Source organism: Lagenorhynchus albirostris, chromosome 3 (assembly GCF_949774975.1).
Source record: "Lagenorhynchus albirostris chromosome 3, mLagAlb1.1, whole genome shotgun sequence".
Lineage (NCBI taxonomy): Eukaryota > Metazoa > Chordata > Mammalia > Artiodactyla > Delphinidae > Lagenorhynchus > Lagenorhynchus albirostris.
In genome coordinates this window covers 22,023,327-22,049,247 of record NC_083097.1, presented here as the reverse complement: position 1 = coordinate 22,049,247, position 25,921 = coordinate 22,023,327, and the positions used below count along the sequence as shown (strand labels likewise).

Below are 25,921 nucleotides of genomic sequence, written 5' to 3'. Positions count from 1 at the left end.
TTTCCCACATTGGCTGCACCAATTTATATTCCCACCAACAGTGCATGAGAGTTCCCTTTTGTACACATCCTGTCAACCTTTGTTGTTTGTTGTTTTTTGATAATAGCATTATGACAGTTGCGAGGTGATATCTCACTGTGGTTTTGATTTGCATTTCCCTGATGATGAGTGATGTTGAGCATCTTTTCATGTGCCTGTTCACCATCTACATGTCTTTGAAAACACGTCTATTCAGAACCTCTGCCCATCTTTTAAACAGGTTGTTCGGTTTTTGTATATTTTCGCTATTAACCACTTATTGGATCTATTTTGGCTATTAACCACTTACTGGATCTATCATTTGCAGATATCTTCTTCCATTCAGTAGGCAGCCATTTCATTTTGTTGATTGTTTCTTTCACTGGTCAAAAACTTTTTAGTTTGATTAAGTCCCATTTATTTATTTTTGCTTTTGTTTCCCTTGCTTGAGTAGATATATCCAAAAAATATTACTAAGACCAATGTCAAAGAGCTTATTGCCCATGTTTTCTTTTAGAACTTTTATGGTTGCAGTTCTTACATTTAAGTCTTTAATCCATTTTGAATTTATTTTTATGCATGGTGTGTAAAAGTAGTCCAGTTTGATTCTTCTAAATGTATCCATCCAGTTTTCCCACAACCACTCATTGAAGAGACTATCTTTTCTCCATTGTATATTTTTGCCTCCTTTGTGGTAGATTGCCCATGTAAGTGCAGGTTCTGTTTCAATGATTTATGTGCCTGTTTTTGTACGAGTACCATACTGTTTTGATTGCTGTAGCTTTGTAGTATAGTTTGAAATCAGAGCTCATGATACCTCCAGCTTTGTTCTTCTTTCTCAAGATTGTTTTGGCTATTCAGGGTCTTTCATGTTTCATACAAATTTTAGAATATTTCTTCTAGCTCTGTGAGAAATCACTTTGGTATTTTGATAGAGATTGTATTGATTCTGTAGGTTGCCTTAGGGAATATGGATATTTTATATACATTATACACAGAACTGATTCTTATAATCCATGAACATGGTATATCTTTCCATCTGTTTGTGTATTCTTCAATTTCTTTCATCAGTGTTGCATAGTTTAGCAAGTACAGGTCCTTAACCTCTTTAGATTTATTCCTACGTATTTTATTCTTTTTGATGTGATTGTAAATGGTATTGTCTTCTTAATTTCTCTTTCTGATAGTTCATTTTTAGTGTCTAGAAATACAACAGATTTCTGTATATTATCAATAATTTTGTATCTTCCAACTTTACCAAATTATTGATGAGTTCTAGTATTTTTTTGGTGGCATCTTTAGGATTTTCTAAGTGTAGTATCATGTCATCTGCAAACAGTGACAGTTTTTATTCTTCCTTTCTAATCTGGATGACTTTTATTTCTTTTTCTTGTCTGACTGCTGTGGCTAGGACTTCCAAAACTATGTTGAATAAAAGTGGTGAAAGTGTGTATCCAGGTCTTGTTACTGATTTTAGAGAAACTCTTTCAGCTTTTCAACACTGAGTATGATTTTAGCTGTGGGCTTGTAATATATGGCCTTCTTTATGTTGAGGTATAGTCCATCTACACCCACTTTGTGGAGAGTTTTTTTCTTATATAAATGAATGTTGAATTTTGTCAAAAGCTTTTTCTGCATCTATTGAAAGATCATATGATTTTTATTCTTCAATTTGTTAATGTGGTATATCACATTGATTTGCAAATACTGAACCATCCTTTCTTCCCTGGGATAAACCCCATTTGATCATGGGGTATGAACCTTTTAATGTATTGTTGAATTCATTTTGCTAACATTTTGTTATGGATTCTTGCATCTTTGTTCATCAGTGGTATAGGCTTGTAATTTTTTTGTGTTATCTTCATCTGGTTTTGGTATCAGGATGATGCTGACCTCTTATCCTTTTTAATTTTTTGGAATATAGTTTGAGAGATTGGTGTTAACTCTTCTATAAATGTTTGGTAGCATTCATCTGAGAAAATATCTGGTCCTGGATTTTTGTTTGTTGGGATTTTTTTTTAAATTACTGATTCAATTTTATTACTGGTAATAAAATAATAATTTTCTATTTCTTCCTGGTTCAATCTTGGGAGGTTGCACATTTCTAAGAATTTGTCCATTTCTTCTAGGTTGTCCATTTTCTTGGTGTATAATTGTTCACAATAATCTCTCATGATCCTTTGTATTTCTGTGATGTAGGTTGTAACTTCTCCTTTTTCATTTCTGATTTTGTTAATTTGGGCCCTCTCTCTTTCTTCTTAAAGTGTCTGGCTAAAAGTTTATCAGTTTTGTTTATCTTTACCAAGAACCAGCTCCTAGTTTTATTGATCTTTCCTATTGTGGTTTTTTTTTTTTTTTGGTCTCTATTTCATTTATTTCTGCTCTTATCTTTATAACTGCTTTCCTTCTACTAACTTTGGATTTTATTTTTTCTTTTTTTCCTAGTTCCTTTAGATGTAAAGTTAGGTTGTTTCTTTGAGGTTTTTCTTGTTTCCTGAGATAGGCTTTTCTTGCTATAAACCTCCCTCTTAGACCTGTTTTTGCTGTATCCCAAAGGTTTTGGGTCATTATGTTTTTTTCACTTAGTCCATTTACATTTAAAGTAATTGCTGAGAGGTAAGTAACTACTGCCATTTTGTTAATTGTTTAGGGGTGGTTTTATAGTTCTTTTTTGTTCCTATCTTCTTCGTTTTCTCTTCTCCCTTTTGATTTGATGGCTGCCTTTAGTGTTTTGCTTGGATTCCTTTCCATTTGCATGTATGTATCTGCTATAGATGCTTGAGTGGTATCAGGATGATGCTGGCCTCTTGGTATGAGTTCGCAATTATTCATTCTTCTTTAAATTTTTGGAATAATTTGAGAAGGATAGGTAATAACTCTTCTATAAATGTTTGGTAGAATTCATCTGTGAAGACATCTGGTCCTGAACTTTTGTTTGTTGAGAGTTACCGTGAGGTTGTTACCATGAGGTTTATATATAGCCATCCATATATATATGATTATTTTAAGTTTCAGATCTCTTAAACTCAAACTTTAACAACCCTGCATTTTTTACTCCCCAGCCCCACTCCACATTTACTGTTTTGACATATTTTACATCTTTTTGTTTTGTGTATCCCTTAGTTATTTATTATATATATATAGATGATTTTACCACTTTGGTCTTTTAACCTTCCTACTAGCTTCATACATCGTTGATTTACTACCTTTACTGTATACTTATCTTTACAAAAGAGATTTTTCCTTTTGTAATTTTCTATTTCTAGTTCTGCTTTTCTTTTCTACTCAGAGAAATCCTTTTTCTTTAAATTTGGTTTGGTGGTGCGGAACTCTTTAGATTTGGCTTGTCTGTAAAACTTTTGATATCTCCATCAAATCTGAATGAAACCTTGCCCGGGAGAGTATTATTGCTTGTAGGTTTTTCCCTTTTCATCACTTTAAATATACTGTGTCACTCCCTTCTGGCCTGTATAGTAACTGCTGAAAAGCTGACTGATAGCCTTATGGGAATTCCCTTGTACATAATTTGTGGCTTTTTCCTTGCTGCTTTTAATATTCTCTCTTTATCTTTAATTTTTGTAATTTAGTTATAATATATCTTGGTGTGGTCCTCTTTGGGTTGATCCTGTTTTGGACTCTGCTTCTTGGCCTGAATGCCTGTTCCCTTTCTCAGGTTAGGGAAGTTTTCTGCTATAATGTCTTCAAATATGTTCTCTGCCCCTTTCTCTCTCTTCTCCTTCTGGACCTCAAAATGTGAATCTTATTATGCTTAATGTTGTACTAGAGGTCTCTTAAGTTGTCCTCCTTTATTTTTATTATTTTTTTTCTTTTTGTTGTTCAGCTTCAGTGATTTCCACTACTCTGTCTTCTTCCAGCTTGCTGATGTGTTCTACTGTATCATCTAATCTGTTGATTCATTCTGGTCTATTTTTTATTTCAGTTATTGTATTCCTCATGTATTTTGGTTCTTCTTTATATTTTCTTAACTCTTTGTTAAAATCTTCTAACTTGTCACTTTGTTCATCCAATCTTCTCCCAAGTTCTTTGAACATTTTTATGATCATTACCTTGAACTCTTTATTGTGTTGATTGCTTCTCTCCACTTCACTTACTCCTTCTTGTGGGGTATTATCTTGTTCCTTCATTTGGAACATATTGCTCTGTCACCTCATTTTGCCTAATCTGCTGTTTTTATTTCTATGTATTTGGTAGGTTGGTTACATTTCCTGACCCTGGAAGTGACCTTTTGTAGTAGATATCCCATGTGCTCCAGCAGTGCACTCCCCTCTAGTCACCAGAGCTATATCCTCTAGGGGTGCCCTCATGTGGCCTGCATGGTTCTTCCGTTGAGGCAGATTGAGTATTGCAGATGGTCTGGTAGGAGTGGCTGGCCCCAGGTCTAGTTGGTTACCAGGCTCTGCCTTGTGTGGAGGCTGCAGGCTGCTGGGTCTCAAGGGGCAGGGTGACATGGTAGCTGGCTCTGGGGCCCCAGATATCCCGGGGCTATTACTGGCCCACAGGTGGGCAGAGCTGGTGACTGGGGTGATTGTGGGGCCAGGGATCCTGAATTTCATGTCAGCCTGTTGTTGGACAGGGTGAGGTCCCAGGGGATCCCTGGACTGGTGTCTGCCCACAAGTGGGTGATGTTGGGTACTGTGGCTAGTTCTGGGCACTAGTGGCAGAGCTGGGTCTTGGAGTCTCTGGTTTCAGGGACCAGGGGCCCCAGAGTTGGTGCCAGCCTTCTGTGGGGTAGGGATGGGGCCCAGGGGATCCTGGGGCTTGTGCCTGCCCACTGGCTGATGAGGCTGGTCCCAGGGCAAGTACCAGCCCACTGGTGGGTGAAGCATGTTAGTACACCTATTAAAATATCCCCAAAATCGTCCCCCAAAGTTTCCTAATTCCCCTTTGTAATACTTCCCTCCCAAACATCCTGGAACCAAACCCTGTTCCCAGGCAAACAATGAACTACTTTATGGCAATACAGATTAAATTTGATTGGATTTTCTTGACTTTATACAAATGAAATCATACAGTATTTATTCTCTTCTGTCCAACTTCTTTCATTTAGCATAACTATCTTGAGATTTTCCATATTGTTGTGTACATTAATAGTTTAATTTTCTAATTGCTGAATAGTATTCCAAAGTGTGGAAATACCACAATTTGCTTATCTGTTCATTGCTTATCTGTACTTATTTATTGATATTTTGAGTTGTTTCAAATACTTGGATATTATAATACATTTACACACATTTGTATATAAGTACACATACAAATACTTGTGTATCAGTATTTGTATAGTTACATGCATTCACTTTTCTAGAGTAAATATCTAGGAGGGTTATGATTGGAACATGTGGTGGTTATATATCTAACTTTTAAAATGGTTATACAATTTTAAATTCCTATCAGCATGTGTGATGGTTCCAATTTCTCTACATCCTCACCAACCCTTGGTACTGTCAACTATTTTAATTTTAGCCATTCTAATAGATGTATAATAATATCTCCATTACCTTTATGGCTAATGATGTTGAGAATTTTTTTCATATGTTTATATGTCACCAATATATGTTTTTTGATGAAGTGTCTATTCAAAATTTGCCTAAATTTTACTGGGTTATGTCTTTGTTATTGATTTGAAGACACACACACACACACACACACACACAAACACACACAAACACACACACAAACACACACAAACACACACACACTGGATACAAGTCCTTTATCAGATATATGATTTGCAAATATATTCTCCCCAAGTCAGTGGATTGTATATCCATTTCCTTAAAGTGACTTTCAAAAAGCAAAAATTCTCAATTTTAGTAAAATCCAGTTTATTAACTTTTAAATTTATGGATGAAGCTTTTAGTGTCTTATATAGGAAGCATCTGCCTAATCTCAAAATTCTCATTGTTTTTTTTCATGTAGGAGATTTATTGCTTTTAGTCATATTTATATCTATGATTCATTTTAAGTTAATTTTTATATGGTGTGAGTTATGGATCAAAGGTTTTTTTTCTTTTTTGTATATGGTTAGTTTCCTATATGTTTCCTGCACCATTGGTTGAAAAGACTATACTTTTCACTGAATAAACTTTGTACATTTGTCAAAACTCAATTGTTTATATAAGTATGAAACTAACTCTGGACTGTCTCTTCTATTCCAATTATATATTTATCTATGTTTACAAAAATGGCATACTGTTGTATAGCTTTATAAAAAAAGTCTGTAAATTAGGTAGTATTCATCATTTAACTTTTTTTTTTTTCTACCTGAAGTTGCTTGGTAATTCTAGGCCCTTTACATTTTCATATATCAAGTGCTATAAAAGAGTCTCCTGAAATTTTCATTGGGATTGTGTTGAGTCCATTGATCAATGTAGGTAGAATTGATAATAACTTAATGATATTGAATATATTAATCCATATACAATGTGCATTTCTCCACTCATGGAGGGTTTTTTCAGCCATGTTTTGTGGGTTTATGTCTATATATCAAGAACATATTTTGTATTTTTTGTTGCTTTATTGCACTGGCAAGAATGTCCAGGACAATGCTAAATAGAAGTGATAAGAAGAGAAGTCCTTTCCTTCCTCCTTGCCTTATGAAGAAATTAGTTTTTCATTATTAAGTATGATGCTATTAGTCAGTTTCTGCTTTTGTATTTAAAATATGTTCCTTATAGAATCATATAGCTGTGTTTTGCTTTATTGCACAATGTAACATTCTGTTCCTTTTAATTGTGATGTTTAGACCATGAATATTTAATGTGACTATTGATACTATTAGGTCTAATTTATCATCTTGCTATTTGTTTTCTTATTGCTCAATCTTTGTTTCATCTTTCTTATTTTCTGCTTTCTTTGGATTAATACTGTATTTTATTTTGCATTCCTTTTTATTTCCTTTTTTTATGTTATCACTCTTTCATTTCTTTGTTTTTTTTTTTTTTTTGCTGGGTATAGAATTTTAGATTGAGGGTAGTTTTTTTTTTTTTTTTTACCTAGCTCTATAGTAAAGATTTTTCACTGCCTTTATGTTTATTTTTTCTCTTTGTAACTTAGTTGTTCCTTAGGATGCATTTAAATTTTGTCACTGGTTTTAAGCAATTTGATTACGATGTGATTTTCTATAACATGCTTCATATATTTTGTACTTGAAGTTTATTAAGCTTCTTGGATCTGTGAGTTTATGAGTTTTCTCAAACTTGGAAAACTTTTCAACCACTCTTTCTTCAATAATTTTACCCTACCCTCCTCTCTTTTAGATCATTTAATTATGTTAGGTGTCTTGAAAGTGCAACACAGCTCACTGGTGCTCTAATTTTTAATCCCCCCACCTTAATTATTTAAAATATTTCCCATTCACCTTCAAGTTTACTATTTTTTTTTCCTGCAATATCTAACCTGCTTTAATTCCATCAGAGTATAATTTTCAACTCACAGACTGTAGTTTCTCCTCTAGAAGTTCTATGGAAGATATATATCTATATCTATCTATTTATCTACCTATATTATTTCCTTAACCTTTCCTCTAGTTAAATATAGAGAATGCATTTTAAATAACTTTTTAAATACCACTGTCAGCTAATTCTGTCAACCGTGTCATTTCTGGGTTAGTTTCAATTGACAGATTTTTCTTTGCAGTCACATTTCCCATTTTTGCTTACCTGTGATTTTTGATTGCCTGACAAGTATTGTGTTTATGCTGTGTTAACTGTGTGATAGCTTTTCATTTCTATAAATACTATTGATCTGTGTTCAGATGTGTGGCTAAGTTACTTGAAACAGCTTAAACCTTTTGGCCCTTGCTTTAGCAGCCCTTTGTCTAGATCTAATTTTGCCCCATAAATCAAGTAAGACAGTTCTGAAATTCTACCAAAGCCCCATGAGTTATGAGTTTTCTACTTTGGCTGATGGGAATTATTTCCAGACACATGCCAGTTCAATTGTGCTCCCTCTGGCCCTTATAATTGGTTACATCTATGGCTTCATTTTATCTGCTCTCATGCATGCTCTGATTAGCACTCAGCTGAAGAGTTGAGCAGGATCCTCTTAATATTCCTGTGGCTCTCTCTCTGTGAAGCTCTATCCTATGAAGTCCTCTGCCCAGCAAATTCTACCCACCTTGGTCTCCCTGGACTCTCAGCATTATCTCCTGAATTCAAGGGATTGACAGGCTCCATCTGGGCTCCCACTTCCTGCATTATTGTTTAGAAACCCTCCCAGGCAGCAGCCAGTTTTGAGGATCACCTTATTTCTTCCTCTTTTCTCAGGAATTACCCTCTCTGTCTCCTGGTATCCAATGCTTCAAAAATAATTGTTTCATATATATTTTTTATTTGGATTTTAGTGGGTTTTGGCAGGGTGTGTGTGTGTGTGTGGTAAATCCAGCCCCTGTCATTTTATATTTGAAGAGGACATTCAAAATATCATTTTGAACATGTTTTTGATAATATAATTGTAGCCATTCATTTTAGAAAAAATGGACTGCATAGGTAATTTTGTAGCAAATAAGACATCTATAATTCTCCCCTCAGTAGATACTCCAGTGCTATTTATTCTACTTCCATCAAGTACTTCATCTTTTAAATAGTTTATCAATCTCCTATTTTTTTAATTAGAGCTTATATAATATATATGGGTTTATGTATTTTACTACTTGTGAATATTTGCTAATGTCATTACAGTTCTTGATAAACTTCTATTGTATAGATAACATACTATCATGTAGGTAATGCATCACTGATGAAAATTTAGATTGTCTGGAGATATACATCTGACAATTTCCTCATGATACAATTTTAGGAGAAAAATTTCTTGAGCAGAGACTGATAGTAAAACTTGCAACCTTGTTTTATGGTATATAAAAGTGGCTAATACCTTTTTAAGTCCATAGCTCTTCCAAAAATATTTACTTTTTATAGGGTACTCAAGTCTTGAAAAAACAATGAGCAGTAGTTTTACCTGTAAAATCTCAAGAATTATGACAAAGGGAAGAAAAATATTTGGAGAACAAATGAATCTGAAATTATGTTCCTAAAATTATACTGTCAAGTCTGACAAAATATAAGGCCATGCCTGAAAATATAACATTAGACTGACTCCTGTTAGCATAAAAATGTATGCAAAAAAAAAGCTTTAGATATTCAATTATAGTGTGAAAAAACAGCAATAATTCAACAAGGAGATAACATTATAATATTTAACTCTTTCATTTGCTCTGATAGCATTTAGAAGGATGACTGATCCCCAGAGCAGAAATAGGCTATGATAAACATCATGGAACATTTTCCAGGGACAGTTTGGGAAGTAATTCTCACCCACCAGTAAATCTGTTCAACAAACATATTTTCTGAAATACATCTGCCACTTGCAACGTAAGATTATGGTTACAATTAGCAGCTGTTGTCAGCTCCACTTCACCTCATTAGTAATCATGGATTTCCTAAGTTATAGGGTTGATTATAGCTTTACAGGTTCTGAAAGAACATGTTGTCTCATTTCACACCAATTTTATGCTCAACATATTTAAAGGTTCAACGAATTTTAGAAGAAATCAGTTCTACCACAGTCAAATAGAGAAGTAAATACAAAACAAACTTGCTGGTGAGAAATTTAGTTATGTCACCATAAAATGTACATGATTCCACCATAAACTGGAATAAGTGCCTTCATATATACCAGTACTTCTTTAATATTTGCTTGATTTTATTAGAGTAAAATAATAGTAATTTTAAAATCATGTCAATAATATTTGGAAAAAAATAAAGGTTTGAACTATTTGTTGAAGCAGTATAGCCATTCTCAAGGAAGGTTTCATAGTTTGTAGCTAGAAAACACATTTCTGGAAAGCAGTACCTGGAAAGGAATGAGCAAACTCATAGCCTAATTATATTGACTTAGTGGAAGATGTACCTGGAATTCAGGAAAGGAAAAGGAATACTATCTTTGATGTATTCCTACATATTACTGATTTGTTCTGGTGTAATTTAATTTACATGTTTTTTTGTAGTAGGTGAAAATATAGGGATCTGCTATGTGTTTAATTCTTAATTGTAGAGCTTAAAAAACAAACAAACTAGAACCAGAGTTCAGCTTCCACAGTGTCAGCTCACTTGTGATCTTTTTACCTTGTTATTTTTGCTGCCTATGTGATTGGCTCCTGTTTCTGCAAAACATATTCATTCAAAAAATTATGCCAATGATCTTTTTTAAAACTTATTGCTATAAATTCAATATAATGAGATCAATAAAGTATTGTTTTAATAAGCCATCTGCTGGGATATAGAGACAGTTTTGTCTCGCGTTATGTGTTTAACAGGTTCTTTTTGGTCATTTGTTGTAATCCAGTGTACTTATTATTAATAGGTAAACCAGAACATCCTATTCTGTGTTGAAAATAGAGCACTGGCTGATAAATAAATGAAAATTATCTCTGGGCTTTGAAAAACTGCAAGACATCATTTGCAGTGGGGCAAATTTATAAATACAGATCTGGAAGTTTGCAGTGTTAATGTTAAAGTGAACTATTTAAAAATCATCAAAGTGCCTCTCCTTCATGAATTATTAACTTGAAAACAGTGCTTTTCAAGGTTGAACCTAAGAGTAGGGCAGCCAGAAACACAGACCTATTTTGATCCCACATAAGCTCAAAGTGAGCCAAAGCTAGATTTGTATAATGTTAGAATTGTTAACTATTCCTCAATCATAGAAATCTCCATGCTAATCTCTAGGGCATGTAGCAATGGGTAAAAAGCGATTTTTAATTTACTTCTGATCTTTGATGCAAGTGATAGGAAGGAATCCAAGATCTATTCAGCGATAAGCAGATAATGGTTAACGACTGACCTTTCCAATAATGGAGATAAATATATACAGGTGAATATTATGAATTGAAATTCATTCAACACATAGATGTGGTTATGTGGTTATGCTCTTTTATTTGCTTTCTTTGTGTTCCTTTTAGGATTGTTTGTATTCATAAGCAGAATTTGGTGTAAGTACTTCAGGAAAAAAAACCCATTTTTTAAATGTTCCAATGTTTAATGTTTAAATGTTCCAATGTTTCTCAGGCCACATTAGGAACTAAATTGTAGGAGGATTGAAACGTAGACATAGGAAACACTCTATTATCTTTTGTCTTAGCACTATTTAAGCAATAAAAATTAAAAAGAAAATTTCATATGACTTTTATTCTTGATCTTAGTACATCAATGAGTATTTTAAAAAATAAGAACTTTCTCAGATCCTTGTCTGACAATGAATGCTTAGTAAAAACTCAACATAACTTTTGCTTCTAGGAAATATATACACTACTATGCATTTTTATATAATTATTTTTATATTTAGGTTTAAAATTTTTCTCTATTTACTTAGGATTTCCCACCCCAGAAGGATAGTTAATCTTGGGCAGCGACCATATGTCACATGAGTTTTTTTTTTCTAAATCCCCAAATTCTTTTTATAGCAACCATGTAGAAAAATTACAATCATAATTATTGCAAAAATAAGGGAATACTACCATTTCCACGTAGCTCTATTGTACACTGCACAACACTTCCAAAGGATAACAAGGTGAATGTCCTGGTTTCTTATTTTGGGAGTGAGGTACAGGAAGAAATCTGAGACCAACTATGCTAAGATTTTAGCTATTTTATCTTTGAGATGAAATCTAATATATATATACATGTAATATGTATATTTTCCACATGCCCAAATACTCACTTTGAAGCAGTATTTTTGAGTTTGAAACAATAATTTTACAAAATTTAGCAGAAAGTAAATTAGGTAAGCACCATCATATACTATATTACGTTGTTAAAATTTTTGAAATCTGAGTTTACTAACGGATCCCTTAAGTTAAGCACAGTCCTTATAATAATGGACTAAGTCACATGTTCTTTATTAAAATAACCCAAAGAAATCATCGAATTTAGATAAATGTACTTTTATCCAATATTTTAAAAATTGCCAATGTTTCACAATGTTTAGAAACCTAAATGTCTATTTTTTGTCAAAGTCAGTGCCTGACAGTGGATATATTATGGATTTATAACGGGAGTTGTTAATTCCCTAATTCACCAGATTAAAAGGGAGTTCATTTGCCAAGTGTCTTTAATAGAAACCTAGAAAAATGAGGATGCCACCAGATGCTGATTAGTGTGTTAGTTCTCTTGTCATTGTTGCTCCTTTGGCTGTCCTTATTCTAACCAGTTTATCTCATGGTCTTAACCTTGCTATACAAAGCCTTATCTATGGACTTCACAACATGGGATTCACCTAAGAGTTTTTAGGAATGCAGAATAACAGTTCCCACACTAGACTTACTGAATCAGAATCTGTTTTTACCAAGATCCCCATGTGACTCATATGAACATTAATGTTTGAGACACAATTAGATTCCTACATGGCTCAATTAAACACTCAGCAGCAGAAATCTCAAACATGCAAAAATGGTAGCTAGTACATCTGTGGTTCTTTGTCATTTCAGTTTTTATTTGGAAAAGGCTAAAGGGAGAGATTGGAGGAAGACCTTTGATTCAGCTGAAATGATCTTTGAATAGAGAACCATTCAAGAGCCATGTATTTTACAACAGCCTCTGCATATTCACTTATTAAGGACTCTGTGGACATATGTTTTTATGTGTTATTTTCAACATAATTTCAATTTATCCAATGCAATTGACTCTATCAACTTTAATATGACTTTAATATGTCTCAAGCACTGCAATAGGTCTATGATAGGATAAATTAATCAAGTGACAATTAAAAACTCACTTAAAAGCTGCCACAAGGATTCATGAGTATAACTAAGGACTCTGAAGTACACATATCATAGAATAGTAATAATGAAAACAGCCAACTACATCAAATTATCTAAATGACAATTACATTAAATAAAAATTCAAGAAAATTATCGGTATTTTACTTGTCATATTTATCAGACCATCATGTGAACTGCCTATAATTTTAAGAAATGGTAGATGAATTAATAATTTTAAAACAATGCCTGGAATTATGAGTCTCTTTTCTGCTAGATACTCTGTTGATCGGCATTCGGATATGGACCGGATTTTCAGTATTCACTCAGAAAATGGTTCTATTTTCACTTTGAAGCCTCTTGACCGGGAGTCAACCCCTTGGCATAACATCACCATTACAGCCACAGAGATAAGTAAGTTGGAAATACATCCACCTGAACACATTATTTTTCACCAAAATAGTAAAATAATAGCATTAAGTAGACTCTTTTACTTGAGTGGAATGAATTTCCACTCTTGCTGAATTAATTCTCTCAGCAAGAGCTGAGAGAAATGATTTAGAATGTGTTGGATTTTTAAATTATTTTAATGATTATCAAATATTCATTTTATTTTAAACTTGATTTTCTTTTACATCTCACTGTAGGATAAAAATATAATCTAACCTTATAAAAATAATTAATCAGTCTAAGAAAATTATCTCTTACAAATAATATTCACTCTCAATTATATTCTCCTCTTTCTGTCATGCTCTTCATCTGAACCGTGTAAGAAAGCTGAGATATCCATCAGCAATCCAATCAAGAAGTGAACACCCCAGAAATGATCTGTTGCTAAGTTACAAACGGGGCAAGCAATATCACTACTACTCTGTAAATGAGACTGAAATCTTACACATGTTCTCATTGCAGATAACTCAAAACAAAGTAGCCGCATTCCTGTTTTCATCAGAATTCTGGATATAAATGACCATGCTCCAGAGCTTGCCATGTACTATGAAACATTTGTCTGTGAAAATGCAAAACCTGGGCAGGTAAGTTATTATAAACTTAAAAAAAAATTTTCTCTTCACAAAGGCAGATGACACTACATTAATTTACTTGCACATTTTTTTTCATGCAAACTATTGTCAGTCTTCCTCGTCACTTGTTTATCTCTCCTTACCAAAAAAATCACAATAATCTTAAAAAGATGATTTTTTAAATATTTTATAATCTATGATATAATAGGAAAAATTATAATATATGCTTTAATTTATAGACTAGGTACATAATGAATATCACATATATAAAAATTTCCTACCTGGATTCATAATCATACTGATACTGAGCTATAATCATAAATAGAATGAACATACATTATTAAATAAAACATGAAGTATGAAAATAAAATTGTGTTAATATAAAGGAAATCATAATAATTGTCTTGTTGATTACATTTTGCTACTTTGAGTTGCTCAATCAGGACATTTTGGTTTGAGACAAGTTATATTTTGTTTCTGATTTTTTGACTTTAATATTAGTGAGATAAAAAAGTGTACAAGAGTTAAAAAGTCCTCATATAAAGTAATATTTCAGGTATCTCTAAAGTAATTTTAAGAAAATGCAGAATATGTTCATTTTTTACACTACTACAGTATTTTACAAATACAAATACTGTATTTTACAAATACAAACTACATAAATGTTATTGAAAGAAATTTTAACGAGTTATTTAGATATTTCCTTGAGGAAAAAGTAGGTAGATGGTAAGAATCATATATAATTCTATCATGTTCTTTTAATATAGAAAATAAAGTGAAATATAGTCTTTCTTCTATTCCAGTAGAGATTATAATGAACTGAATATTTCTGCCCCCTCAGAATTCATATGTTGAAGCCCTATCCCCCAGTGTGGCTGTATCATCTGAAGATGGGGGTCTATAAGGAAGGAATTAAGGTTAAATGAGGTCATAAAGTGGGGCTCTGATCTGACAGTATTAGTGTCCGTTAAAGAAGAGATCACCCTCTATTGTCATACACACGATCAAAGGAAAGGCTATGTGAAGATGTAGCAAGAAGGAAGCTGTCTGAAAGCCAGGAAGAGACCTCTCACTAGAAGCCCACTATGCTGATACACTGATCTCGGTCTTCCAACCTCCAGAATTGTGAGAAAATAAATTTCTGCTATTTAAGCCATTCAGTATATGGTGTTTTGTTATGGCAGCTCAAGCAGACTAAGAAAGAGGTACATACCACATTCCACTTACATACACAGAAATACAAATGAAGTTTTTATTTTCTTTACACCAGCAAAGAATCATTACACAGTTATTTGGATTAAAAATTGTTTTCCTGGGCTTCCCTGGTGGCGCAGTGGTTGAGAGTCCGCCTGCCAATGCAGGGGACAAGGATTCCTGCCCCGGTCCGGGAAGATCCCACATGCCGCGGAGCGGCTAGGCCCGTGAGCCATGGCCGCTGAGCCTACGCATCCGGAACCTGTGCTCCGCAACGGGAGAGGCCACAGCAGTGAGAGGCCTGCATACCGCAAAAAAAAAAAAAAAAAAAATTGTTTTCCTTTTTTCACTTCGTAACAAGTAATGGGCATATTCTCAGTTCGATTATTTTTAATTTGCTGCTTACTTTTCAGAGCATAGCTACACATTAGTTAGCTTATTCAAATACCCATTTATTAATGGAAATTTGGTTTACCAACAAAATGTTACTCTAGCAGACAGCACTACAGTGAGCATTATAATACATGTATAGTTGTATACTACCTGGAATCATTTTTCTTTGATGAAATCCTCAAAGAAGAAATAAATTTTATCTATAAATACTCATCAATGCTTCCAAATAGTGCTCAGAATATGTTATATACCTAGTAATAACTTCCACCAAATGTGTATAATTGCTCATTTATTGGGCAACACTAAATTTTAAATACTATCTACCAATATGTAAAATCTCATAATTTTTTTTTTTTTTTGGCGGTACGTGGGCTTCTCACTGTTGTGGCCTCTCCCGTTGTGGAGCACAGGCTCCGGACGCGCAGGCTCAGCGGCCATGGCTCACGGGCCCAGCCGCTCGGCATTATGTGGGATCCTCCCGGACTGGGGCACGAACCCGTGTCCCCTGCATCGGCAGACAGACTCTCAACCACTGCGCCACCAGGGAAGCCCTCATTAATAATTTTAACATGAATTCCTCCAAAATTATTGAGGCTAAACATTTTATAGCTATGTTAGTTTCCCAAGGCTACCATGACAAATTTACACAAACTAGATAGCTTGAAACAACAGAAATGTATTCTTTGACACGGTTCTGGAGGCTAGAAGTCCAGAATCAATGTGTCAGCAGGTTCATGCTCTCTCAGAAGGCTTTAGGGGAGGATCCTTCCTTGCCACTTCCTAGCCTCTGTGTTTGCTGGTGATTCTTAGCGTTCCTTGGTTTGTGGACCCAAATTACTCCAATCTCTGTCTCCATTGTTATATGATATTATTTCTGTATCTCTATTTGTGTCCATATTTCCCTCTTTTTGTGAGAACTCCATTCACTGGATTAGGGTCCACCTTAATTCGGTATGACCTCATCTTAACTTGATTACACCTGCAAAGAGCTTATTCCAAATAAAGTCACAACACAGGTACTGGGGATTAGGTCTTAAACATATAATTTGAAGGAACACAAAGTCAACTGATAATAGCCTGTAGATATTCTTTACTTATTTATCTATTAGCATGCTTTTTTATTGTTTCATGTGAGTTATTTATATATTACGAAATTAATATTTGATAATGATAAAGTATAATTGATATTAACTAATTAAAATTCTTTTAATATATACTACTGCTATTAACATGTCTATGTCATTGTTCATATAATCGGAAAACAATTTTCCTGTTAAATTTAACAAGGTTAAAAATAAAACATAATATAGATGTCAAGCTACTGATATATATTCTCTCTTAAAATATGTTTAAACAATGGCTCATCTAATCATTTCAAGAACTCAGAGTCATACAATGAAAGGATCAATGATGTTTATGATTAAAATATTACTAAATATTTGTTACATTATTGCTATTCTGGAACAGAAGTTTGAGCAAGAATATTAGATCTTATATAAATTTTTCTATGTCATGTGCCAATCTTGTAAGGAGAAAAATCATATCAAGTTTATATTAATAATTATGCACTTTCAGAAGTATTGTATAAAGAAACATAAGGTTACATGTGTCTCTGTCAATAAAATGAACAAAATTATAGTTAATATCAAAGAGGAAAAAGTATTAACTAGTGAGTATGCAGGTTGGTATGGCCATAAAAGATACACAATAACCAAAACAATGGATACATTAAACTACTGTGAAATTCTAATAATTCTTCATCACAGAATGTTAGACTATTATACCTGGAAGTGGCGCCACTATTTGTTTTTGTAGAAGAGAAGTTTGAAAGTAATGGTAATTAAATGACTGTAATTATAAATCACACAGACGGCAGACCCAGGACTGGAAAACAGGCACCCTGATGTGTAGCTCTGTGTTTTATCCACAATAAAATGCTCAATGGAATTTTTCTGCCCAACCTGTCATTTGCTGCTCCATCTTCACACTATGGTACACCTCTGACCTACAGGGAGCACAGCGGAGAGGTGCTATAATTTCTCAAATTCAACAATGATTTTACAAAACTTTAGAAGAATTTATTTGTATATTCTTCTAAATTTTGCAAATACCATTAAAAAGAAGAGCAAACAATTTGAATAAAGTATGCAATATGATTGTAATTATGGTGCCCCACAGCTTTAAAATCTTCTCCTTTCTCATATTATATGGCATATTGCTCATATTCCCAAAACTATATTTATAGTTTCCTTAATCTCCAGGAGTGGTTGTGCTAAGCACTTTTGTTTTTTTTAAAAAAAACACCTCTGTTATGTCCTTTGCCTTTGAAACAATCATTATCTCGTGGAGGCAAAATATTGGTAACCAATTCATAATAAAATGGGCTGGTAGTATATATTAACAATGTTAAAAGACAAAAGACTGGCGTGATCAAATTTTTCTTTTCTTTTCTTGGATACTATAGTGGCCAGGAATCAGATAATGATCCATAGAGGTGCTCTGCAAACTGATACTTGATGGGCATTTTTCATTCTTCGTTAAATAAGTTACATTAGACAGAACTACAAAAAAAATCTTGGCAAAATTTTCTGAAAATGGAATTTTTTGTTTAATTTCAGTATTTAATTTCAGTGATATATTTAAAGCTCAAACATTGATTTAAAATATCTCGTAATAACAAGAGTTGCTTTGTGTGCTCTATTTAATTAATTTTTCTTTGGTTTTAGTTGATTCAGACTGTCAGTGTCATGGACAAAGATGATCCTCCCCGAGGCCACAAATTCTTCTTTGAACCAGTGCCAGAATTTCCCCTCAATCCAAACTTCACCATTGTAGATAATAAAGGTACAGAACATTTTTGAAGACAAATATTATGAAACCTTAAGAGGCAAAATTTTAAAACTGGTCTGACTTTTTGTTTTTTCAGATAATACAGCAGGAATCATGACTCGAAAAGATGGGTATAGCCGCAACAAAATGAGCACGTATCTGCTGCCAATTTTAATCTTTGACAATGATTATCCAATCCAAAGCAGCACTGGCACACTCACCATTCGTGTGTGTGCCTGTGATAATCAAGGTAACATGCAGTCCTGCAATGCCGAGGCCTTGGTCCTCTCTGCTGGCCTGAGCACAGGAGCTCTCATCGCTATCCTTCTCTGTGTCGTCATACTACTTGGTAAACTATGCCCCTGAAAGATATGCCCCTGAGATATGCTCATTCAACTCAAGGAATTCTCTCCCTCATTACCCAGTGATTGCACACTGAAAAGCACTCTTCTTTAGAGCTAAAGGCTGAAAATTTTAACTTGTTATTAAAATTGTTCTTCCAATTGAAAAACAATTGAGTTTTTGACTGTGGATAGTTCTAGCTTTAAAGAGACCGAAAACAAGGATATAATAGCTAGTGATATATACGTATATTTTAAAATATGTTTTATATTTATAGTGTTTAGTGTTAACTAAGATCGTCCCATTTCTAAGGACATTTCATTTAATAATTGATTTAATTTTCATATCAACTCTATAAGGTAAATGCTTTTATTCTTCTACAGAAAGGTTAGATAACTTACACAAAGTCACTCATTCAGAAAGTGTTTTAACTAGCATTAAAACCCAGATTATTCTATTTCAGAATCCACCTTTCTATGCATTATCCTCAAAACAAAAGACTACTTTACAAATAATATTCCTAACAAATACTAAGTTATGTATATCATAAATGGAATTGGCCAGTGCATTTAACTTGTCACAGTAAGATAAACTTTTTTTTTCATAAAATTTGTTAAATGTAGGCACAACACACCAAATTAAATTTTAAGCTCATTTCTTAAAATATCACTATGGCATTGTGGTCATACCTACTCCAGCAATATTTTCTAAATAAAGTCATGCTTCCAAGTGCAAATGCTTTCTTTGAGCATGCCCTAACAGGACAATGATTTAATTCAATTAAACAGTTGTTCCACTGTAACACATTCCCCCAAAACTTGTTTCCATCAAATATTCATCCAAAATGAATGCTTAGGGCAGGAGAGCTAGCCAAATTTATGTCCCAATGCTCATATGTGCTGGCTCCTTTTCACTGCAAATCCTCTCAGGCTATCTGGATAAAATCCCTTTGGCCAGATATTCTTGCAGGACTTCAGTGGGGAACTGATGAAAGTGAGGGGAAAACATTTGTCTCAGTTATGATGATCCAACTATTTAGAAAAACATTTTCGTAGGATGGTTTAGAACTTAACACACTACTACCATCAGCAGCAGCAGCAGTCCACATCTCCACCTGCTGCTAGAAAGTTCAACTCCTCCATAAAATATTTTTGTATCCTCATGGAGATTAAATGTTGGCTTACGCTTTTAGCTAAGTGCTACTGATATCATATTGCTTTATTTGCTCAAATAGTTCTACTTTCCTAATTTAGGACAATATGGAAATACGTATATTTCAAATTTGATTTTTTAATTTCAATATTAAGATAACACATACTAACACATAAAGACATGCATGCATACATGAGGGAACATAATCCACCCAAAAAGATAGGTTTAGATATTATAACATTATCCAACTAAATTGGATAATATTTTTCTCTACGCAGAAATCCTAGAAGGCTTCTTTTATTCTGAGAAGTCTGCCATCTTTCTGCCCCAGGAAATATAGAAGGCACACAATTCCTGTATTTTACCTTCTCAATTTATTGCCTAAATGTGGAATGATTTTCTATTATTTTAGTTAAAATGGGTTCTAACTCATAAGGTTTCATTATAGAAGTTCTTTAAGCATCCTTGCTGTTATTTCACATCTTTATACTAATGGCTGGACATAGTTTCTATATCTCTGAAGTTAGAAGAGTCTGCTTTTTGCAAAATGGTGATATAGCATGGACAATAATATTTTAGACCTATCCTGCTATACAGTTTGAAGAAATGTAATTCATAGTTTATATCTATGTTACAAGGCAAAGTAGCGGGTTAAAACCTAGGGCAGGGCTTTTTAATCTTTTTGGTTCCTTGGACACCTTTCATAGTGAAGATGAAGCTATGGACCTATTTAGAATAATAATTTAAATTTATAAAAATAAGACGTGTAACACAAAAGGAAATACATTTATCCAAATTAAACAAAATACATAAAAGCAAAACGTGTTTAATTATTGTCGTATGTGCTTTGTTCTAGAACAAGTCTAATGATTATTTGTAATATATCCTAACTATAATACAATATAAAGTATCTGTGATTTCTATTGGTTTAAAAGTCACACATACTGTTACTATCACTACAGTTTATGCTGATATCCGTAATAGAAAAAAATGTTAAATTCAAGTTATAGTGAAAATATAACTTTCTATATTACAGAATATAGCATTTTTTTCTACTCCTTACCTTAGTCTCTTTGAATTTCGTTCACATACACCAGATTAAAAACCTCAGTCAAGGGAAAAGAAGCAGATAATTCTGGCCTGACAAAGCAGAAAACCCTCAGAGCAGATTCTGAGGACCATTTGTGAAAGTTCGTAAACATTATATTAGTTAAGAAACCCTTAAAACTATTTAACTATATGGTTGTTCTTCTATGCATAGAGAATTTATAAATTAATTCATTCAGTATTAAACTTAGAAAGAACCCTGTTTTTCTACTGCATGATTCACTAGATTTGTGGATTTCAGGTCTATGTTGGACTTAATTTATGATCATCCTTTAACAGAAGACAGTATAGATATGTCTCATTATTAATGAGAAGTTTTTTAAAATGTCTTCAACATGATTCTGAATATAGCTCGGCACCCAAAGCCTGATCTGCAGAGGTTAGTGAAGATACTTCTAATGAATCTTTTGTTTTCTTATTACCAGTTAGTAAGAGCTGAGGAAAATGTATTGGCCAATATGACAATAGCATTGTATGGGCCTTAAGTGTAGTTACAGAGGCCTCAAGGGCCATGGTGAAGTGCAGTCTCAATGGAAATGAGTTTGTGTAATCTCAAAACAAAGACTGAGAAAATGAATGGTAGGTTTCTGAGGCAACATGTTCTTATTTTTCAGTGAGACTTCAGTAGTACTGACAAAACATTTAACTTCCATAAAGTAAGGAAAACCTGGTTTTTATTTCTCCCCAGAAATGTATAAGTATGCTTTTGGAAAATATTCTTTAATTCTTAACTTTCTTATGTATAAAATTATGTACTTGGTTCATTTTCTATGGAAACGTATTTTGTTGGAAATCATGTGATCTTTCTTATGTTTTAAAATGTAATTTTTAATTTCAAAATATATTTATATTTCAAATGTTCATTGTCAAATACATGCATAATAATTTAAATTCCAGTAGTATAACAAGAAATAAGGAAGTATGTCATATGTGGGGAAGTTCATAGTTAACTTGATAACATAAGCATGTAAATAATAATACAGCATTTACAGGGAGCACAATTAACATTTCAGCCCCAAAGTTTGAATGCAACTATGTATCAAGGAAGTCCTCAGAAATAGGGTAATATCTGTAAGATGAGAACAAGGTAAGGATGAGTTTGAGTTTTTAATTTTATATTGTAGCTTACAGAGTTATATTTCAGATTTTAAGCAGGCTTTCAAAACCAGGTCAATAAAAGAAATTAAACAGATGTGACATATGGGAATAGATGAGATTAGTAGCATATATATGTGTGTGTGTGTGTGTGTGTGTGTGTGTACATATGTATGATATATATTCACATAACGTATTATACATATATATACACATGACATATGCATATATGTGAGCAATACTTTGCCTGTATTCCCTTGAGTCCTTAAGATAATATTAAATTGGTACTGAATTTCTCTTGGGATAATAATGATTGTAGCTTTAGAATTTTAGTATTTTGAAACAAACATGCATTGGGGAAGAATGAGGTATTACATACTTATAGTTGGCTAAATGCATTCGCCATAATTGAAGATTTTCAGTGCCAGAGCCCCATAGGAGATTGAGTCTTGAAAGTAAATAAATGGCATTGCAGTATCTGTTTCTTTATCAATATAGTACATCCAGTCACTGGCCCAAATCATCCTGTATTTGTGTAGGATAGTTACTCTTTATATCCAAATGAACTTAACACTTCTTACACCACACCAAGGTCACAAATACAAAAGTGCGCTATATTAATTTAAACCCGAATCATGGAATCTCACAATTTTCTCTTTGGTTTTTTCTTCTTGTTGTTGTTGTATTTTTTTTGTTTGTTTGTTTTTGTTAATAGTTTTAGTTGTGCTGTTTGCTGCATTGAAGAGGCAAAGAAAAAAGGAACCTTTGATAATTTCAAAAGACGATGTCCGGGACAACATTGTGACCTACAATGATGAAGGCGGCGGGGAAGAAGATACCCAAGCTTTTGACATTGGCACATTAAGGAATCCAGAAGCAAGAGAAGATAGTAAATTTAGAAGGGATGTAATGCCTGAAACAATTTTTCAGATAAGGAGGACTGCACCTCTGTGGGAAAATATTGATGTGCAAGATTTTATCCATCGAAGATTAAAAGAAAATGACTCAGACCCAAGTGCACCTCCTTATGATTCACTGGCAACGTACGCCTATGAAGGGAATGATTCCATAGCAGATTCACTCAGTTCTTTGGAATCTCCCACAGTAGATTGTAACCAAGATTATGGTTACCTCAGCGACTGGGGGCCTCGTTTTAAAAAACTTGCTGATATGTATGGGGGTGATGATAGTGACCGAGATTAAGAGTATGGTATGACTTCATGGACATCAGTGGAAGTACTCTCTTTGTTACTAGATGGAGTGGCCTGCATTCTCTTCCTTGGAGGAAAATTTTTTAAAAATCAAAATTACAAACAATACTTAGGTGTTGTCTTAGTAAAAGTTTGCTTAATCAGTAAGTTTCTGTGAATGAACACGAATGACATAGATTTTAAAAAGTAATAATAACCAGTTCACCCTCTTTGACTAACAATCTCTGAAGGAAAGTATATCACATCAATAACCGATAAAAAGTACATAAAAGGCTTTTTGTGCCTTGGCTTAGATATAAGAACTTTATAAATAATGTTTTCTTAACTGACTGACAGTCACCTTTACTATTAAATGAAACTTTGTGCAACTGCTTTGTAAATTAATATGAAAAAATATATCTCTAAAGAAATAGGAATGACTATTACTGCCATATTTATTTAGTTGAAGAATGTCTTTCTGTTAATTCATTCATATTTTTATAAATGTATATTTATATTTTTATATTTTTGTGAAATAAAATAGTATTTATAAAAATAAATTTCACTTTATTTAATTCCTAGAAGCAGTTCTAATCTCACTTATAACATTTTTTAAACATCTTTAAAGGTAAAACATGATTTACTCAGGGGAAAAAGCAGCTAAATTATTGCATGTAATTTGGAAATAGAATGTGGTAGGACTATAGTGAGCTTTGGTACAAGTTGTGATCTTCTCCTGCAACCACCTGAATATGGACAAGTGTTTATTCAATCACTGATGTCTACCCATCAATAAGGATGTGAGACACATTTACAATACAAAAATATTATAAATATACTTGTGAACAATTTAATTTTTTTGTACAATTCTTTCCTATGGGATCAACCAGTAAAATTTATTGAGAGTAAATGAACTATGTGTCAGTGATGTGTAGATGAGGAAAAAAATCTAAACCACTCTTCCTTCATCAATAGTATAGTTTCAGAATGAGAAATGATAGTTCCAACTTTTCTCTTTATGATTAGATAATTGATGAAATATAATTTGGGTAACATTTAAAATGTGCATTAACAAATTAGTGGAGTTTTTTTTTATTGATAATTTTGTTGAGGATGTTGGAAGCCATTGTATTTGAAGAAATCTTGAAAAAACTAGTGACAGGTAGACTGGAGATAAGGAATGTAAAGTTTTATTAATGATTGGGACTGTCCAGAAAACAGAATATGGACAACCTAAGACATAGGAAATAAGAATAGAGAGGGATAATTGTGCATAGTAATCATTTGCAAATTTTGAAAGACTGCAATGTAGAAAACTTGCTCTGGATTAGTCTGGAGAATAAAACCTAAACTGAAAGACAGAAACTTCACAAGGAGATTACATGATATCCATTTTCTATGTCATGAATTATCCTCTTTTTCTCCTGTATTATTGTTCCTTTGAGGAACAAATATCTTGCCCAGGGTAATTTCTAGGTGGAATTTATATAGAAATTTGGCTTTGACTAGTCTGTTAGCAAGCCTTTTAAAATAGCAACGACTTATTAACTTATAAATAGGTACTTATGTATTCTGTTACTATGTTGTAAAATATTTAAAGACCAAGACTATTTCAATAATTTTACCACCAGTAGCTAACACATATTAAAGGTTTAATTTAATGCTAAGAAAACAAAAACATACTGGGTATTTAAAAAATAATCGAAAATTTCTTATCATTGGAATTGCCCAGAAAACAGAAAATTTTTAGTTTTAGTTAAGAAAGTATTAGTTTTTAACCTTAATAAGTAATTAGTTTCTCCATTGCTAGAAATCTTCCTGCATAAATCAGACAAATATTTGAGGAGGGTTATATAGAGTGGCTTAAGGTAGTAAGAAAAAATGAGTTAGATGCCTATTAATGCCCCTTATAATCATTTATTCTATAATCACCAGGGGGATAAGTGACAATAAGTAAACACATTCTAAGAAGGCCTATAATTACCATATGAGTAACAACTATTTATAAAAGAAGAGATTATGTCAAATCAGAAATGGGGGAATTGGTAGTTGCATCGCCTGCCTGAGTTCACCATGCCATAAATACTAAGAGCACCACAACAAACCAAGCTTCAGTTGTAGACCTATAATTGCTATGAGAAAATCATATTGATACCAGATAAGGCATATTAAGTTTTTAAGCTCGATTATGAAGAATTGTTAATTTAACTACCATTTATTGGCAATTAAATATTGAATTTAATTTCAGAGTTATCCCTTTCCTTCATCTGGAAATCAATGATGTACTACTGGAGTGTTCATAAGGGCAGAGTTAACAGATTTCATACTTAATAGGTACAGATTGTTTCTGCCATAAACTGGAGGGTCAGATTTGATCAAATAAATTACCAGATCTGTGTAATACTGATACTTCCCATAATTTTCCAGTAATGCTTGAAATTCCTTCAGTGGAAAAATGTATTTAGGAGTCAGATGAGATTTTATTATTTCCTTACTGGCAAGTAAAAAAATTACCTAACTTCTCCAGAAAAATAGACTTGAAAATATTTACCCTATTGGGTTTGGTTAATTTTATTTCACTAAATGCACACAATACACTCAATAATATTAGTTTCAATCACTTGATTCTCTTTGACTGTGGAGTTGGTAATATCTGAGGAAAATTAATACTTAATGTGTGCTTACTTTTCAAACAAAATAACTTAATTAGCTTTGACTGCTTACACTTGAGATAGAATTAAATTAAAGCCATTTGAGTAACCACTGTTCCAAATATAATTAAAACAATCATTGTTTTATTTTGCATG

At 33.1% G+C, this 25,921-nt stretch overlaps 1 protein-coding gene across 2 annotated transcripts in view; it reads left to right on the top strand.

Annotated features, from left to right (window-relative positions):
- The window catches only part of CDH9 (cadherin 9), a 78,751-nt gene extending 55,624 nt beyond the window's left edge, over positions 1 to 23,127 (top strand). For both annotated transcript variants that reach the window (XM_060146005.1, XM_060146007.1), the window contains 5 exons: positions 13,068 to 13,204; positions 13,703 to 13,824; positions 18,126 to 18,243; positions 18,326 to 18,577; positions 22,640 to 23,127. In XM_060146005.1, coding sequence (XP_060001988.1) covers positions 13,068 to 13,204; positions 13,703 to 13,824; positions 18,126 to 18,243; positions 18,326 to 18,577; positions 22,640 to 23,127 — 1,117 coding nt within the window. The remainder of the gene's footprint in view (positions 1 to 13,067; positions 13,205 to 13,702; positions 13,825 to 18,125; positions 18,244 to 18,325; positions 18,578 to 22,639) is intronic.
- The last annotated feature ends 2,794 nt before the right edge of the window (positions 23,128 to 25,921 follow it).